Source organism: Parasteatoda tepidariorum, chromosome X1, assembly GCF_043381705.1.
Source record: "Parasteatoda tepidariorum isolate YZ-2023 chromosome X1, CAS_Ptep_4.0, whole genome shotgun sequence".
Taxonomy (NCBI): domain Eukaryota; kingdom Metazoa; phylum Arthropoda; class Arachnida; order Araneae; family Theridiidae; genus Parasteatoda; species Parasteatoda tepidariorum.
The window spans coordinates 26,833,150-26,852,354 of record NC_092214.1 but is presented as its reverse complement, the minus strand read 5'-3'; the positions used below and the strand labels follow the sequence as shown (position 1 = coordinate 26,852,354).

General features: G+C 28.0%; 1 protein-coding gene across 1 annotated transcript; it reads left to right on the top strand.

Annotated features, from left to right (window-relative positions):
- The first annotated feature begins 29 nt into the window (after positions 1–29).
- Positions 30–9,404, top strand: LOC139427048 (trypsin-1-like). The gene is made up of 7 exons (XM_071187548.1): positions 30–196; positions 1,393–1,514; positions 1,798–1,907; positions 3,054–3,129; positions 4,093–4,288; positions 7,183–7,322; positions 9,153–9,404. Exons 1-7 carry the CDS (start codon positions 130–132, stop codon positions 9,324–9,326), a joined length of 885 nt encoding a protein of 294 aa, XP_071043649.1. The 5' UTR covers positions 30–129; the 3' UTR covers positions 9,327–9,404.
- The last annotated feature ends 9,801 nt before the right edge of the window (positions 9,405–19,205 follow it).

Here is a 19,205-nt window from a genome sequence, read left to right as displayed (position 1 = left end):
ACATAGAATTTTAATGGGTCATACACACGAAAATAAAGGTAAAAAAAGGACATGTCATAAATATATTTAACCTAAAACCTGTTTTCGATTTCTATAAAGCATTGAAAAATCCTTGTAAGTTGTATAGCTATGAAAACTCATCATTCCAGCATGTTTCTTGGATACTGCTTAGTAATACTTAATTTTTACATAAATGGTAAATATATTTTATAAATTTTAAACATATTTGATATATCTTAATAAATTCTTACTTTTACTACAAAAATGTTAGAAAGTATTTAATATTTTTTTTAAAGTTGAAATTGTCCTAAATTTCTTCTTTGCTGAGAAATTAAATATTTTGTTTGTTACTCGGGCTTTACCTTTCTTGCAAATTCTTATTTCCACAAAAATGTTGGATTGGTTTTGTTCAAGTTTCGTATTTTACCATTGAAAACTATAAAGTTGAGAATTTTAAAATTATTTAACAATTTACATGCCATGTAATTCAATTCTTTTAGTATTAATAAATTAAAAAATAAAAAGCAATAGTTTATTAAAAAATGCTTTTTACGTGAATATTTCTGAATAAATGAGTTTATAATGGTGTTTATTCAGAGAAAGAAATTTTTGTATCTTATTTCGTAACTCTCTCTTAAAATATCGTTTGCATTATTTAGGATATAGGTCGATCCCTAATACCATTGAGATTGCATAACAGTACGAGAAAATCTAACCGTATAAAAGAGTCAATAAGGTATTTTTTTTTATTTTGCACACTCTGCATTTTTTAAAAACACTTACGAGTGGTTAGAAATAAGAGGTAACCACAGTATTTTACTTCCGCTATTGCTGAACAAGGTGTTTCGAAATAACCACCCTTAATAATTTTTAGGATTTTCACAAAAAAAAAAAGAAAAAGAAAACATAGTGGCAGTCGCAAATTAATTCATAGGCACGGGAAACAAACAAAACTAACAACTGTATCTAAATTATACGAATGACTATCGAGTAATGCGGAAATGAAAACAAATTAGAAACTCGTTTGATTTTCCAATGAAGCAGAAAAGTGCTGAAAAAAGGTGGCAATAAGAAACCTCCAAACTTCGTAAATCAATGAAATTGGTTTTTATATTTTTATACTGCTTTCTTTACAAAGTTTTTAACAGTTTTATAATAAAGGTTTTTGTGTTTTCCTCACTTTAATATTAACTTGCGTCCCTTAATATTATGATTTTTGACTTCCTTTTGGACAAAGATTCTAATAATATAGATTAAGAAAAGTCATTATGGAACATTTCGTATTATTAAAAATCCTCTCTTCTAACGGTTGTAAAGTATGAATGAATAAAATGTTCTGCGGAACAAACGAATGTAAAATAATTTCATTCATAACTATTTTAAATTTACTAGCTGCGAAAAGCGAAGGCGAAGAAAACCCAAGTATGGAAAAATGTGGGATCAGTAAAACTTCGGCATCAGATAATAAAATAGTTGGTGGACGAAATGCTCTACAAGGAGAATTTCCCTGGCAGGTAGTTTATTTTTTTTTAACACCTTTTACGTTTTTGTAGTATTTTAGATTCAAAATATATTTTAACATTATTCTTTCATACTTATTATTATTCTTTTAGGTTGCATTTTTTTTATATTTAATATTTGAAGATGAAACATTGAATTAACTATTTTACAAACCTTTTAATTCCTGTTTTTGATAACGCCAATAGAAAAACTAATTAGATTGTTTCATTTGAGTTTCAATTGCTTTTTCAAGTTGAAAAATAATAATAACCAATTTTATTCTTAATAATTCTTTAGTTATCTTTTCAAATGAGAATATTACCAATGCTGAGCAGTTATGAACACATTTGTGGGGCTTCTGTAATCAACAAACACTGGGCAGTAACTGCTGCACACTGTATAGCAGGGTAATTATTATTTTTTCTTGAAACTGATTAAATGTAATTTTTTTCACTAATAGATTAAATATTGTGATTTAATGTAATTTTATCATTATTTATGTTTAAAAATTTTGCTATTTTGTTTTAATGTAATGTTTATTTCAAAAAAGACATTTTGTTTTTTCATCAAAAATGAGATTTTGTTGCGAAAAATATTATGTTAAACGTATGGAATATACTATTTTAATTAATTCAGAAAATTTCAACATTTATGCAGTTTTTTCAAAGATTATAGTTACCATATTATTTATTGTTTTTAGACAATGAGTAAACCAACATTGAAATCAAAAGCATGAAGAAAAAAAACAACTTTTGCTCAAAATATTATAAAAAATATTTTTTACTCGAATTTATGTTTTTGTTCATTTATTTGTTGAAAGACTGTTGTTTGCTAATAAATAAGGGTAATAGCTATTATATTAAAGAAAATAAAAGCATTTGCAATTGTACCAAGAAAAAAAATTGTACCTCACGTAATTTCACAAACAACCGTGTTCCTTTAAGATTATGATACAAATTGAATATTTGGCATTTCATTATCGATAAATTTATAGAAATAATTATTTAAGAAATTTAAAAAAAATCATCAGATCTGAAAATTAACGTGAAACTTTTATTTAAAAAGAATTTTGTCAGTATTAAATCAAATGAGTTTTAAAAATGTTATTACTATAATTTTTATTTAATTATATCCATATATTTAATATTATATATATAATTATAATTTATTAATGTCCTGTTTATTTATGTCTACTATCATGGAAAAAAATCACAAGAAGAGATTGTTCACCCTAATTGGAGTTTTAACAGTGGAGTTTATTTGAAAGTTTATTGAAACAGTTGGAGTTTATTTGAAATCAAAACGCAGTTATTACTCAGTGGTAATATGTGTTACTTTGTGGTCATTGGTTACGATATATATATTTAGGCAAGTGTCGAAGACTGTCAGTTACCTCATATCCCAAATAAATATATCTAAAACTTACATCATTTACGTGTGTTTAAGAAGAAATATTGAAAAGTATTATGTTTGACTAGCTTAATTGACATTTTTTATCTAAAGACATAAAATTTCCTATTATCTAAAATTGAATTATGTGTAATTTCTTACAGGGGATATTTTACAACATATAGAGTTGCCGCAGGAGTGCACAATATTACGACTCGTACTCTTCCAACTAATCATAGAGTAAGTAACGTTCTTTAAGAGCTTTTGTTCTATTGTTGGGAAGATCCTCAGTTGTCCGCTTTCGAACTTCAAATTTTTTCGAGAAAATTTAAAAATCCTTCCACCTGAACGAAATTTTGAACATAATTAAAATGCTTACGCTTGCTAAACTTTTTTCAATTCATTAGGTTCTAGAAATTAATAATAAAAATATCATACTATACTTAACATTCAAATAAATCAAAAGTATATAAATTTTGCTACAGGGCATTTGAACTGGGAAAGTATTAAAATGTCAGAATTTGTTGCAAAATAACTTATGTAAAAATCCAAAATGAACTTAATTTTTTGCCATAAAAAGATCTTTATATTTAAAATATTTTATTTTTCTATTTATATATCTGAAATGTAACATTTAAAACAGACAATGCATATCAGGATAAAATAAAATTTCCTGCTAATTCAGTTAATTTTTTTTTCTTCAGAAATTAACAAAACATGAAAGTAACGTTCTCATTTACAGCAATAAATACTTTTAAGAAAGACTGATAGCATACTTAAATAACTTTTTTAGGTACCTATCTTTATCTCTAACTTAACTTAAAGCTGCTTTTGAAGGGATACACTCTAAAAAATTAAGGATCAAATTTCGATTAAAGTACCAGCACTCAGGGTGCGGGTACTTTTTACCTCAAAATCATTTTTTACCAGAACATGTTACGGCACAAAAATCGGATTGACCGCAATATTAATTTTTTTACTTTATGCGTTTGCAATATTAATTGCTGTAAAATCCGTGATTAAATAAAAAGTACTCTGAAATTTTACGGTAAAATGGATTTTACGGAAGATGCATCTAAATTGCCGGTACTTTTTAGAGTAGTTGATCTAGAATTTTTTACAGTGTAAGGCAGTAGAAAAAGAATATCATTTAATTGATATATTAGAACAGCATTTACACGTGTTTGATATTCTTAACTTTAGGTTATTCCTATCGTTCATGAAGGTTATAATCCTATGACTGGCTTAAAAAATGATATTGCTTTATTGCGATTGATGTCTCCGATGAATATGGAAGAAGCAGAAGGCTTAATTACTGGAGTATGCTTGCCATCAAGAGATATGGCAGATAATACTACAGGCATTGGTACAGTGACAGGATGGGGAACTACAAGCCAGGGTAGGAAAATATAAAATTTATTTCTTTTTCATACTCTAAAAATTAAGCACAGTATTTTCTGCTTAATAATTCTGGCAAGGGCGAGTAAGGTAAGGGTTTTTCTTTTTCATCTAATCAAACTCTTAGAGTCAACAAGAAGATACAATTTCAGGTAATTTCCTTAAAATACTTGTTACTGAATTATAAAAAGGAATGGAATTTAGTTTTATCGTTCTATTTTATCAATTAGTTTTATCATTGTATTAACCTACCATGATTATCAGACTTTGTAATGTTAATAAAAATGAACGAAAAAAATTTCTTTAGAAAAGTGACATAGACGTGTCCTTCTAGAAGTGAGACATCGAAGAAAAACTAATAAAAATTTTGAAAAAACATGACAATCAAAGCTGACGTCATCAGGGGTACCAGCCCTGAATTGTCATAAAATGCAGAACTTTTTTTCCTTTTAGAAAGTCAGAAATACAGTTCTAGCAGGAAACGAAGAATATTTTAAGATATGTGTGTTAGCAAGACAGTATGTGTGTTAGCAAGCATGTCCTTTAATGGCATTTTTCTCTTAAGACTTTTTGTTGCACTAAACGTTCGGATATATAATTTAATTAAAATGTGAGATTTTAACTTCTTTCCATTATTTTGAAGAAATCAAAATAATATCTTTAATAGCACATTAAATTTATTTAAATACTTTGATCTACTCTTAAGTTTCATTTACTAAAAATCTGTTTTTTTAAACAGAATTAACCATTTAAATTACACTGATTTACTTATGAAATTTTGGTCTAATCATTTCATGGCGTGCATGCATATTTTACGAAAACGTGCTTGGAAGTTTAGGTTTTAATGTGCATTAAAGTGCATTCTTTAAACGAATAATAATTAAAAAGAGTTTGGCTTGAGTTAAAGCAAAATAGTGGTGAGTTTGTATAAAGAGATCAAACATTAAAAGTTTCAACCAATTCTTATTAAAATAAATATTCAGTAAAATGCACAGTTATAGATTTTAACTTTTACTTATTTTTAAACTATTACTTGGGAATTTATAATTATTTTATATCTAACTCTTTTAAAGAAAGATAGAGATAACATTCAGTAAAAATATTAGAAAATTTGGGATAATAATGAGATTAAAAAGCTTCATTAACATCTCTTCTGCAGTTTCTGACCGAATGCATTAGTTGGATAAATTTTCTGAAAAATGTAAACGATTAGTACCAAGAGCAAGTGAAGTGAGAGTGGATAATTATTTACTTTATGCTTTTGATTATTTACTTTATGCTTCTGTTTACTTCATAAATGAAACTTAATTATTCACTTACTGAGTTTTACGCAACTTTGATTTATTAGACCACATTTTTTTGGAAAAAAAACTATTATATAGCAATGAGAGATTATTAGTTATTTGCTTTCTTTTTATTATATTAGTTGTTTATTACATCTGCATTTATTATTTTAAACTGGGGTCATTTGTGCTATTTTTGAATATTTTTTTATCTCTCTTTAAAATCATAATTTTGGAGTTATGAATATTTTACAAAATACATCGGCACAATTGTTTTTTACTGTTGTAAGTAAAATTGAAAACATTTGAAATGATGAAGACAATCTAAAAAAAAAAATTTTTGCCAAACCTACCTTTTTAAAAATGACCAAAATCTGGCACACAAAACAGTAAGTAGCTGTTATCGAGAAATTGCACTCATATTTTTTTTAATCAGCTTCTTTCATTAAAATCAATTTGTGCCTCTCCATTCTCTTTGACATCTCTTTCCATCCTTCATCGGCACTTGCAATAGAACCTATCATACATTTTCAGTTCCTGGTATTTCATCATCATTTCTGGTTATTACATTAAACTCAACCACTTCTACTGGCAATGTGACATCAGAATAAAAATTATCCCCGTCAATTTCATGTCTACAATCATGATAAATTGATCTGATTCTCACACAACTAGAAAATGGAATAGAATCACCACCTAATAAATTGCTATATTCCGGATCACCATGACATGAACTAGTTTAAATGTTTCGTGTTCACTTTGCAAAGTATCTGAATTTCAACTTATTTTATCGATCATAGTACCATAAATATGTATCCAATAATACAGACGCATTGGAAATAAAAACACAAATAGTAATTTTTGTACATAAACATGAATCAGTAGTTACAAAAATGCCAACCAGTTCTCCTTTTAACATGTTCCTGAGACTGGTTAAATTTCTCGAGTAACTTTATTTCAAGAAAAAACTAATGCATCTTCGTTCTAGCTAGTGCTACATGCTGTTTAACTCAGAAGAATATGTGTGGAACAAAATTGTAAATGTGCACGCCCCTTTTTATAGTACTTTATTTATTATTAATTAATTAGCGTAACAAAAAGTTCTTAGTTTAAACTATTGCACTGAAAATTTAATACTATTTTTAAAATATTCTCTTACAATGCTAAAGTACTAATTACGAGGAGGTCCCTGCAAACTTCTTGTTATTAAAAATTTTTATTTTGAGCTATTTAATTATCAATTCCTTTACATACTTAAAATATTTAAAAAAAATGGAAGTATTAAAAATTAATTTAAATCCAGCTCTTTAATTAGAGTCATCACTACTTTCTTAAACGACAGATTGTGAAACCTTTTGTATACGTTCAATTACCATAATGCATTAATGATTGCTTTTACAGACAGACGCGGTTAAAAAAAAGCAATTTTGTTGTATTTTTAATCTATTCAGTTTTAATGGGAAAACTTGAAATATTTCGTTTCAATTTGTCCCTTTGTGTTAAATTCTATCAGTGAAATAATGTTTAAGAATTAATTTACTTGGTTGCAACATTGTAAAAGTCAATATTACCAATTATTTGATATTCTTATTGGAGATAATTCTATATGTAGGTGGAAAGTTATCTGAAACATTACAAGCAGTTGATATTCCAATATTGAATGATACAGTTTGTCAAGAGGTGTATGGTGATTTATATGAAAACACTATGTTATGTGCTGGCTATGAGGAAGGTGGTCGGGATTCGTGCCAGGTACATTATTCTTATTTTTGTGAATTTTTCCTTTTCATTTTCATGATTTTTTTTTTATTTTTACGATCTTTTTAAATGTTTTAAATTTGTTTTTATTCTCTGTTATTATTTGTTTTTATGAATTTGCTGAACTTTTCTTTTTTTTTTATTCTGATAAATTTCTTTTTTTACGTTTATAATTTTTTTTTATGGTTTTGATTTTTTTTTTTTATGTTTTCAATCTTCTGAATTTTTGTAATTTCATTTTTATGAAACCTCTTATCATGAAAAACTTGTGGAGTTTGTTTCAAATCATGATGTCAAAGGTTTAAATTGATTTTCATTCATTGTTTTATTTCTTTAAATTGCATTAGTCTAATAAGACACTTGAATTTTACTACTTAGTTTAATATCTTGAACCATTTAAAAGTTTCCTTTATATGACAATCTTTCGCTTTCTTCTTTTGTTGTTTATATTTTGTGATAATTCAGCGTGTTTTTGTTATTTATATCTACGCATGGCTATTTTTTTACTTAGGCTGCAGATTAATATTTAAAATTCGCCTGCTAAAATACCTTGTTTTACCCATAAACATAATTTTGTATACATTCAATTCAACATGAATGCATCCGAAAGACGAGTAATTTAAAATTTCAATCTGTTGATTATGGTACTGTAAAATATAAAAATGAACCTTTCTGTCCATCGTTTTCTGAATAAATTTAAATAAAAGAGAAGAAAACTCGCAAAATGTGTACCATAACCAGAAGAAGAAAAGCAATAAGTGCTTTTGAAAACTGATTTAATAGTTTTTAAAATTATAAAAAAAATAAATAAATAAAATAAACAAATAAAGAAACGATATCAAAACTTTTTTCATTTGTAAAATGACTGTAATATGAGACATAAATAATATCTGGAACAAAAAAGAAAACAATTCACTGAAAGTAAGAAAAGCGTGTTAAAATTTTCAACGCAGCAATAATAAAATCATTTCGAAAATAAATTCAGTACTTTCTTAGAAAACAACATCAGTGTTAGTAATTTTAAGTGTAATAGAATATTAAACTCTTTATAATTAACTAGTACCTTAACGGCCCAGTGATTAAGGCTCTGAGATATCATTGTATAAAACATGTGTTTAATCTCCATGCTGGCTTTAAGGTCATCCTCTATCAAATTGATATGTTCAAGAATATCTTAAAGTTAAGACAACCGCGTTGCTCCCACTATGCCGTTCGCTTGGAAATTGGTAAACCGTCACCTTCATGACCTTCTTGGTCTACCGCAGGCTGTTAAGAGAAAGTTTTAAGTTAATAATCTATGCAGTCGTAGTAATTCATTTACGTCGCGCTAGAGCTGAACAATGGTCTATTGGCAACTGTCTGGGAAACATCCTTGAGGATGATTCCAAGATATGCCAACGCAATTTTGACACTCTGTAGAGGGGATGGCTGCCCTTCTTTGGTAGCTTGAGTTGTCAAGCACTTAACTGTAGAACAGTTTGACGACCACCGTTAATGTGCACCCCCTGTCCCTTAGCAAGCTGATCAAAATGATCACCCACTCTCTCACTGACCGCAATCAGCGATGCTTGACTTCAGTGATCTATTGGGAACCGTGTGCTATGATCCAGCCGGCAACGACCTGCCCTGTGATGAGACTAATTTAAGATATGTTTTTAAATCAAATATCAGTATACTTGTGCTAAGGTATAGTAATTGTGAGTTCCATCATTATTAAGAACAGTTTTAAACAAGAATATTTGAACTTTGAACATGTTTTTTCTTTCCATTTTTCTCTAATTATTTATTCTAATTTAAAATTTACCACTTCCTTTAATTATTTAGGGAGATTCTGGTGGACCATTTGTTCAAAGATCAGAAAATGGAGTTTCAACCTTGATTGGAATTGTATCGTTTGGAAGAGGATGTGCTCAACCCAAATATCCTGGTGTTTATACTGAAGTTTCTCATTATATGGACTGGATCGTTAGAACAATGAATTCTCTTAACTCTTCTTAGATTTGATAGATCAAGACTGCAACTGTTATTTATTATGAAAATATTTTTAATAAAAATATGTATTGTTCTTTTCTGAAATTTTTTTAAATGAATTCTTTAGATAATTTCGTAGCAAGCATTCTAGGATATCACTTTAAATACATATACAAAAGGATCTCCAAACTCAGTTCCAGCCCTTGAAAGTCGTTTCAGAGTAAGGATGTTATACGGAAGTCAAACTTGGTATCAATAGATAGTTTTTTCATTACATCGAATGCATCTATAATTTTTTTTTCAATTTGACATGTGTAAAGATAATAGAAGAGTTAAAATTGCATTCAGAGCGGACAGTTGCAAGTAAGAATCACTCTGTTAGAACTAAATTTACGGTAGAATAATCGACACCAGTATGTTTATTAAATTAGTTGCAAAGTTTATGGTTAAGAACACTATTCTACTTTCACAGGTTTGAAACTGCTTACAAGTGATAGGGTCAAAAAACCATGGAAACAAAACTATACGGTCTTGTAACCATTTACAACTTGCATGGTTTGAAAACCATAAAAATGAAATTTAGCTGGACATTAGAGTTTGGTTATGTTTGGCTTTTTGCTAGAAAATGGTCATTGAAGATAGGTTATGGTTGAGTTGTGGTTGATCAAGCGATCCATGGAACCTAGCTTAATTAGTTTACCTAGTGGAATCTCATTCGTATCTTTTTTAGAGAACTATTATTAACTTTCTTGTAAAGTTATAAAAATACGCCGTGTTTAAATAAATTAATCCATTTATATAATCTTAAATATTTTTTCTTTGTTTTCAAAGGTATGCTTTTATAATTTAATCAAAAATATGATTTATATTTTTTTATAAAATGGATAACGATTTATATAAAGATATAGATTTCAATAAATAGTTTTTATTACATTATTTATATACATCAATTAAAATACAAATTAAAAAAAATTATCTCAATATTTATCTAAGGTAATTAAAACATTTATACTTGTATTGCTGAGCTAATCAAGATTGACAGATTGTCGAGACTTAGAAAAAAGCTTAATTAATTTTGTTTATTATGTCAAAGCATGGTATGAGATTGTACAAAGATCACTTCATTTGGTGCGGAATAAGTAGATCACTTGGTTTGTTAACTTCGAATCACATTAAAGATTTAGCGATGCTTTAAGAACTCCTTTTAAGTGTTACGTTTGACCTTGATTTAATTAAAGTTAATTGAAAATACTTTTGCATTTCTTTTCCAGGATCATTTATTTATTATAAATATTTTCTTAATTTCAGTTTCTGGGATTGTAAAATTTACAAAATGAGGAATGTATATTATGTAATGAAAATGGCTGTTTTGAAATTGTTACAAAAACTTTGTTGTGAAGCTTGCAGTGAAGATTGTACTAAATGAATGCTTCGGATTTCCTACTTTTTTTTAAAGAAAGAAAAAAAGTGTTACAGATAAAAAATGCGTTGTAAAAATTTGATATTTAAAGTTTTTTTTAATTCCTAATTTTCTAAAAAATTAATTTTCTTTAGAAATGTTCTCAATTTTCAAAGTGAAATTCTCGTCAATTAACATATAAAATAACAGAAATATGATGAAGTCAACATTAAGAATCGAATCCAGAGTAGCCTGTTTGATAAATAAAATTTATAAACTTCGGTTGTTTTATTTAAAAAATAATATTAAGCAATATTTTAATTGATTAGGTATAATACTATATATTAATAACACTAGGAAACAAATTTTTTGTTGCATTTATGCAATACTTGATCTTGCCTGAATCGGATGAGAGGATTTCATATCTGAAATTAGTTTAGCTCCTAAAGCTGCAGACTTATTTTCAATGACATTTTTAATCATCTTTTTGTCAAAATGTACAAACTTAAAGTCGTTATTTTATTTCATAACCATCCTTGAAAAGCCGACTCAATTTAGGGTTTACGACTGATAATATTCAACTCCGTAGGCTTGTAATTTCGAACCCAATCCAGAAGACAAGGGTATACCTGGACTTTTTAAAGGAGCTAGGAAGGCGAGCGCTCTATCCCCTGAGCCACCACGGCTCGCGAAATTGTTGCAACCAACAACTTCAAGATTAAAAGTAAATAGGATACCATGTCCTGAAACGTAGTCATACTCGGCTAGGGGAGCTTCTCTATTATGACCAGTTCAGAAGCATGCGTAGAAACAGTTTTAGCCAAGCACGTATAACAGTAGTAAAACAGCACTAGTAGAACTATTTACGTGACCGCCTGTTATATATAATCTTCATAAACTCGTACATTTCAACAAAAATAGAATACACTTGTCATTAAAAAAATTGCAGCTTGGCGAGAAAAATTGATCGAAGATTTGATGTCATCGATATGAAAGTATCTATAATGTGTTCAAAATTTTAAAGCAGCAGAACAAAAATTGTTCCAGAGAGTAATCATTATGGTAGATGAGTCCAAACACAAAAACTACGCTGAATATGATTGTCATAAAAAAAATTTTCATCTATTATTTAAAATTTTACTTAATTTTCCCTAATTTTTCAAACTTTTTGAAATCCCAACAATTTTAATGAATTTGAATAAGATCTATAAGAGCAGCAATGTATGAAGCCGCACAAAATTGTACTATATGTTATTTTCGAGTAGTATTCAATATTTTTAATACAAAAATCCAAGCAAATTAAACCAGCTTCAAAAGGAATAAAATATTTAGAGGCAGTAATTAACTATTTTCTCTCATCTTGTTTCTAAAAGTAAAGCTTTTAGTTATGAAAGAAAAAAAAACCTGAATATTTTTAGTGCAAATGGAAAGCTTTTTTTTTTATAGAAATAAGTAACTTCATTTTCCTTATTTTCCATTAGACAACAACCTATTTTGTATAATTTTGATAAAAATTTGGAAATTGTTTTGAATAAATTGAAATGAGCATTGATATTGAAAGTATTATAGTTTGCTTTTAAAATAAAATGATGGCTTGTCAAATTTTTAGGCTAAGACGTTAATTAAGGAAAAAATTAGAAAAATCAAAATTGTATCGAAATTTACTTCAATGCTTTATTTAAAAAACTATATTTAGTTATTTCATGAAACCAGGCTTTATACATTTGCAAATAATATAAAATACCATTGCATAACATTCCCATACCATTTTATTATTACAAATTCTTTTAGTAATTCTTTGAAATACATTAAAATGCAAATAAACGTATTGAAATAAATGTATTAAAATGTATTGAAATGTATTGAATGTATTAAAAATGTATAAATGTAATAAATGTATTAAAATTTGATTTGTTAGGAATTTTAGACATATCATTGATTTGAAAAACTCGTAGACTAAGAAATATCAGCTTCTTCTTCAGTAAGAAGAGTTATACTTCCTTAAAAATATTCATAGTAAGCTATTAATTATCTATTAAATAATTTATAATAGCTAAATAATTTAGAGAAGTTCCAAAGAACAATGGAACATAGAACAGGAGGAAATATAGAAGAGGGGAGCAGGTATATATATATATATATATATATATATATATATATATTTTAATGGTTNTATATATATTCAATAACTGACTACTTGATTATTTGATTATTGTGTTCAATTTCAATTAAGTTGACCAATAGACCAAGTGCGTTAAATTGCTTAACCCTTCAACTATAAGAACTCTGAAATTGCTATAACATACTTTTATTCATATTCATTATGTGTGGTTTGAGCTTTCATAATATCGTAATATATTACAAACTAAACACCTACAAAAACATTCCATTATCCCCGTTCCATTAGCCAGGAACATATCGTAATATCGTCGTCTCCGCAATTTCAGCGATGTAAATGACCCAATGCGACTGTAGAAAAATTCTTCAACCGAATAAATGAGGAGAAAATAGTAGAATGTATAATGATACAAATAAGCGCTAAAAGCTCAAATTGCGTACTTCAACTAAGTTGATGAAAACTACTTTTCTCAGCGACACAGTTCGTTGCACGGATTACGATGTCTATCACTATTCGGACACAACAAACTCTTTTTACACGTTTATTCCAACGCCTATTATGTTCTTACCAATGAGAAAGTTGATATATTTGATTTGCCGTGGCATAAAGTTTCCCAACATCAAATCATTGGTAATGCTTCATTGAGTTAGACTGAGAAGAAGACTAACTTAGTATTCAATGGTCAGGGTGAAGGAGGACGGTAAAAAGTGAACTTCATTTTTGATGCATCGTAAGTGCACTGACATTCTTTTAACAAGTTGAAAATTAATTATTCTCACTTAAACTCACTGAAACTACGCTTCGATAAAATAGTGTTCTTACATTTCTAAAAATGAAAGAATGTATGCAGTTTAAGTTTGAGTTTAGTAAGATTAACTTATTAATTAGAATACACGGCCAGATATAAATACACGTACGATAGATACACGTATAAAAGTAGTAAGTGACACTTTAGTGAATTTGAATACAGTCCCTTTTAGTATGGACATTTCGCCTCATTGTGCAGAAATCCCAGGCTTTGAGTTAGGTAGTGTTTTTATGTTATGGAAAGTATAATGCTCGAAAAACGTCTATTTTTCTCCGAATTCTTATAAACCTAAAGAAAAACAGTTCAACATTGAATCAAAGTATCACGATAAGAAAGAGTTCTTAAGAAATTTTCAAACTTTCAAACTTTTAGAATTAACTAGGTCTTTTTCATAAATCATACTCTGCAATGTAGAATGATGGATATATTATATAATATTTAAGAATGTTTGATTAATATTAAACTGTAGATGGTTTAGTTGTCCTATTCAGCTTAAAGCTAAAATAAGATTGTACCAAAAATTTTCTTGGCACTTTGGGTAAACGAGATGCAAAATTTTTAACGGTGCATAATAATGACTGACGATTTCAATAAATATGCTTATTTTTCTTAAAGCACTAGTTACAAGGAATCCGTAAGAATGTAGAAAAGTCAATGAAACTCCTATTGATTATAGAAATAAATTTTTGATAATGAGTTCAACTTATTGAATGGATATCAGAAATTAAAGTTGCATCATTCAATCATAAAATACTGATAGGAATCTAACAATCTTTTAATGACTCTTAAAAATACTTGATTGACTTTTTCAATTTTTTTTACCATTATAAAATCGACTTCTTTTGTAGACGGATACTTTTTGGCATTCAATGATGAAATTTATTTCTTTGATTGAACATCAGAAATGTAGAAAATAATAATTCAATCATACAATTCTGATGTGATTTTAACTATACTTTAATAATTATTTAAAAATAGAAAAAAGTTGAAAAAAACCAGATAGGTAAATAAAACTGAGACTCAGCTACTCCAGTACTTCTGCTAATTATCAAAAATCCCACGAAAGTAATTGCAAACAAATGTTATGTTTTTTGAAGATAAAGGAAAAACAGAGTTTGGTATTAATTTGTCGACTCCACAGTTTTCAAAAACTCGGTTAGAAATATTTTATTTCATAACCCATGTAACAGATGGCCGATTTTGAGTTTACGACTATCATTGTTCAGTATTGTAATTTTGAACCAAATCCAGAAGACAAGGGAACTCTTGGATCCACCATTAGGACAAACTAGCTTTGGTGGAGGATTTTAGATGACACTAACATTTACATAAGGCGGAGAGAGGGCAAGAGGATTCTAACGTTCAATTCTAAGCTTTTTTCTTGTAAAATTCATTTTCAATTCTGAATAAAAGATTCATCCACATACTGCTTGAGAAACAAACTGATCTATAACGGCAAGCACACTTAAAAAATTCTGGATCAAATTTCGGTAAAATATGCTAGCACTGAGGATACTGCTGCATTTTACCGAGTAATCTATTTCAGCTGAACATGTTACGGAACAAAAAATCTGATAAACCGTAATTTTTATTGTAATGATTACCTTAAAATCAGTGAATTACACGAATCAAATAATTATTACTGTAAAAATTACAGTAATATATTGTGCGATAAAAATGGATTTTACTATAAAGTTGATTTTCCGGATGATGCACGCAAAGTGCCACACTTTATACTGTAATTTGATTCTGGTTTTTTCACAGTGCAGTTTTATTTTTTGAAAAGTATAAAAGCAAGTAAGCATGCGTGAACAAATGTTTCATTGAAAGAGTGGAGAAATAGAGTATACATACTGTAAGACTTTGATTCATCTTTTCTCCTATAATGCCATGAATAAATATTTCAGATGAAAAAAACTTTTTTAAATTATTTTTGAACATACTCAGCTTTATTCGGTCAAGAATTAATTTGAAACTGAATTTTACACTTTAATTTACTCTCTGTAATATAGTCACCAGCCAGCATGATTTGAGTTATGAAAAATTGATTGTAATTTTGTTAATTGTTGGATAATAGCTGATTTCAAACGTTGTATTTAATTTTTTTCAGTCACGTAAGAATTTTTCCCAAATTTGGTTTGAATTTATGGAGAAGAATGCCTGTTTTTAAAGTGGCGGAAAGGCTAAATAATTACTAAAAGAGAAGCAAAAAATGAGGCGCATACGTATTTTTTATGCTGAATCGAATATGTCGAAATTCAAGATAACGAATAGTTTAAAAGTTTAAAAGTTTTCATGTGTAAAAAGTGAAATTTTACACTTATGCCTATTCATGAGTCTGACATTTCTATACAGACAAAACAGATATTGTTTCTTGTATATTTTTTTTATAATAAATCCGAGAATTAAAAAAATTAAATCATTCAATATAAATAACAGTTTTGAAGATAATTAGGGTTCAGTTAATAGACTTTCATAAATAAAAAAATTGTACTTTAGTTTTGCAAAACCCATTTTTCTCTTAAACTGTTAGTTTCATCAATTTAATTTCGATTTTATTGAATATAAAGTAAAAAAGTACATAGGAATTATTGCCTCGCATGCCTAAAATATAATCTCAGACACGTAAAAATGTCCAAGCTAATACAAAGAGTACAAATGAGTTAAAAACTGTACTTTTTTACAAATAAAATATTAATGGCTTCTAAGCTTTTGATCCAATCGTCTCTTAGGACTGTTTTCATTTAACTCAGCGTAATTAAGTATTGTAGTAACAGCGCCTAATTTGCCTAGATATGAGAATTTTAGTTTCTTCCCTCGAATAAGAGCCATTTAGAATTGAAATCTGCAGACAAAAGAAATCTATGATCATTTTATTAGTTAAAAATATATTTTCATTTATACATATTGTAGACTAGTCTAAATATCTCACGTTTTAGCCATTAGTGACTACTTATGGTATTAAATCTTTATTCCATTCTTTAGATTAAAGTGATTGGTGAATAAAAATTTGCAATTTGTGAAAAAAAATGATACACGGATAAATTTCATTATTTTACTATCAAAATTAGCTATTGGTTTATAATCACTGTTTTGATTGTAGGCCTGTTTAACTATGATATTTGGAACTAAAGGATTATTTCACTGTTCAAATAAAAGTTTAAGCTATTGTGTTCATTCAGTTACTACAAACCAAAAATCCCTTAAGAACCAGTCTTTCTCTCACTTCCCCCTACTTGTTAGACTTTTAAATTTTTATCCTATTTCAAAATAAACCTCAAATCTTTTTTCATGTCAGTAACTGGTACTTAAATAGCAGACACATTATTTTTTGTATTCAATCATTAAAATTATTTCGCTGATTGAATATCAGGAATGAAGAAGTTAAAATGGCATCATTCAATCTTTAAATTTCTGATATGGTTTTAACGATATTTTAATGACTCTTTAAAAATACTTGATTTGCTTTTACAATTTCTTTCTTTCATTTTAAAAGAAACTTCAAAAATTTTTTCGTGCCAGTAATTGGTTCTTTAATCGCAGACGCATGCTTTTGGTGTTTGAATTTCCTTTTAACGCTTATAATCAGTGTAAAAACGACTTGTGAACCAGATCTGGTGTCAGATTGTAAGGAAATGAACTTGAACTCCTTTTTTTTCACTTTCACACAGAAGATTAGTCCAGTCATCCGAGAATCTTAGTAGAAATGCTTAACATGCGTTCTCAAAAACTTCTTGTTTATATAACAATATGATAATCCCCAGATAACAAAACATATACTACTTTTTTCCTTTAGGCTATCGTCTCTTATAAGTTCAGTGAATTGTATTGTTTAACACATACTAAATTAAACTCCTTACAAAAGATTAATATCAGTCGGAAATGTAGCTTTATTTAACAAAATCTAACGAAGACAATATTTCATATTCTAATCAGGAAGAAAAAAAAGAATAACAATCACTTAGTTAAAAGATTAAAAGATTTATTTCAAAATGTAGATTATCATTCAACTCGCAAAAAATTGATAAATATTCAGCTTAGTTTTCTTACTAACCCATTTATGCCATTGCTGCAGTTCTAATAAAACTTTGTTAATTTGTATTATATCCTACCCATTTTTGTATTTTATTTAAAGTAGAAAAATCTGTAACGTTAAATTAGAATCTTTCAAAGTTTGTTAAATTAGAAAACCAATGCAAAAGCGAAAAAAAATTTATAATAGTACGTGATTTGAAGAATTACGTATATTTTTTGCAGAATACGCATATTATTAGTCTAGGTAGTCTCACTGCTTGATCTAGGAGTTCCCAAGTCTTCTGGATCGGGTTCAAAATTACAAGACTACGGAGTTGAGCAATTATTGTTGCAAGCTCAGAACTGGCCGGTTGTTCGACGCTAGTTATAAAATAAAATAAAATAAAATAAAATAAAATAAAATAAAATAAAATAAAATAAAATAAAATAAAATAAAATAAAATAATACTAATTAGTGTCAAAATAAAATTCAATTTATTTAAAAATTCATAAGATCTGTAAAATTTAAAAGTAATGTTAAATGAAAAAAAAATTTGTTTGAAATAAATTTGTTATTATTTAAGATTCAATTGAAAAACTCGCTAAATATCAAAAATCATATTCTTAGTCTGCAACTACAACTTATCGGAGTTAGAACTACACTTCTTATTAATCAGAATTGTTTATTTATCGGTTCATATCAATAGTTGGGTACTCAAAAAACTTTTTTTTCCAAACATACAAACACTGGGAAAAAATCCTCGAATTTTTTTACTTTTCTGAAAAAAAAACAAGCATTCTGGGTATGAAAGCCAAAATTTACAGTATTTAAGTCATTTATTTGCCACTTATTCTAGTCGTTACGTTGAAGTTTCGTCAGAAACTCGAGTATTTAAAATTCTTTTTCTTCTTATTTGTTTTCGCACCATACACTGAAGAATCACGATAAAATCATCATACTATTCTTTGCGATACTGTTCCGATACTCAAAATAAGTAACAAACTTTAAGACAAACAGTACTATAGTACAGCGAATCCCAGTTGTGAAAAGCTAAGTAATCGACCTTCTTTCGATGTGAAGAACATATGTCTGGTCAGAACATACATTCTTCACCTCGGAAGATGCTGGGAGCGCTGCTCTTTAACGTTACCAGCTGAAAAGAACTTATAAAATTCTGGTTGTTTAACCGTATTAGGTGCAAACAGCTAATAAACTGTTTTTCTCGCAGTTAAAAGTTTGATTACCATCGTATTTTTGACTAGTTGACTGTTTTGTTTGAATATGGTAAAATAACATTAAAAAAATTGTTATTTAACCATTTTATCCAATAAATTTCTAACATTGAGTACAGAACGTTCAGTCACATCTGCACTTTCATCAAGTATCTTTACAAATTCGATACTACACCTTTCTCTCTACAAAGCAATTTATTTTCAATATGAAATCTTACGGAATCGATCAGAAACAAGTTCTCACTCTCGGAACTCTTATTTCGAGGAACCTTAGGGTTCCTTTTAGGAGCCACTGCTATAGTAAGACAGTGCATATTAATAGAAGATATTTTT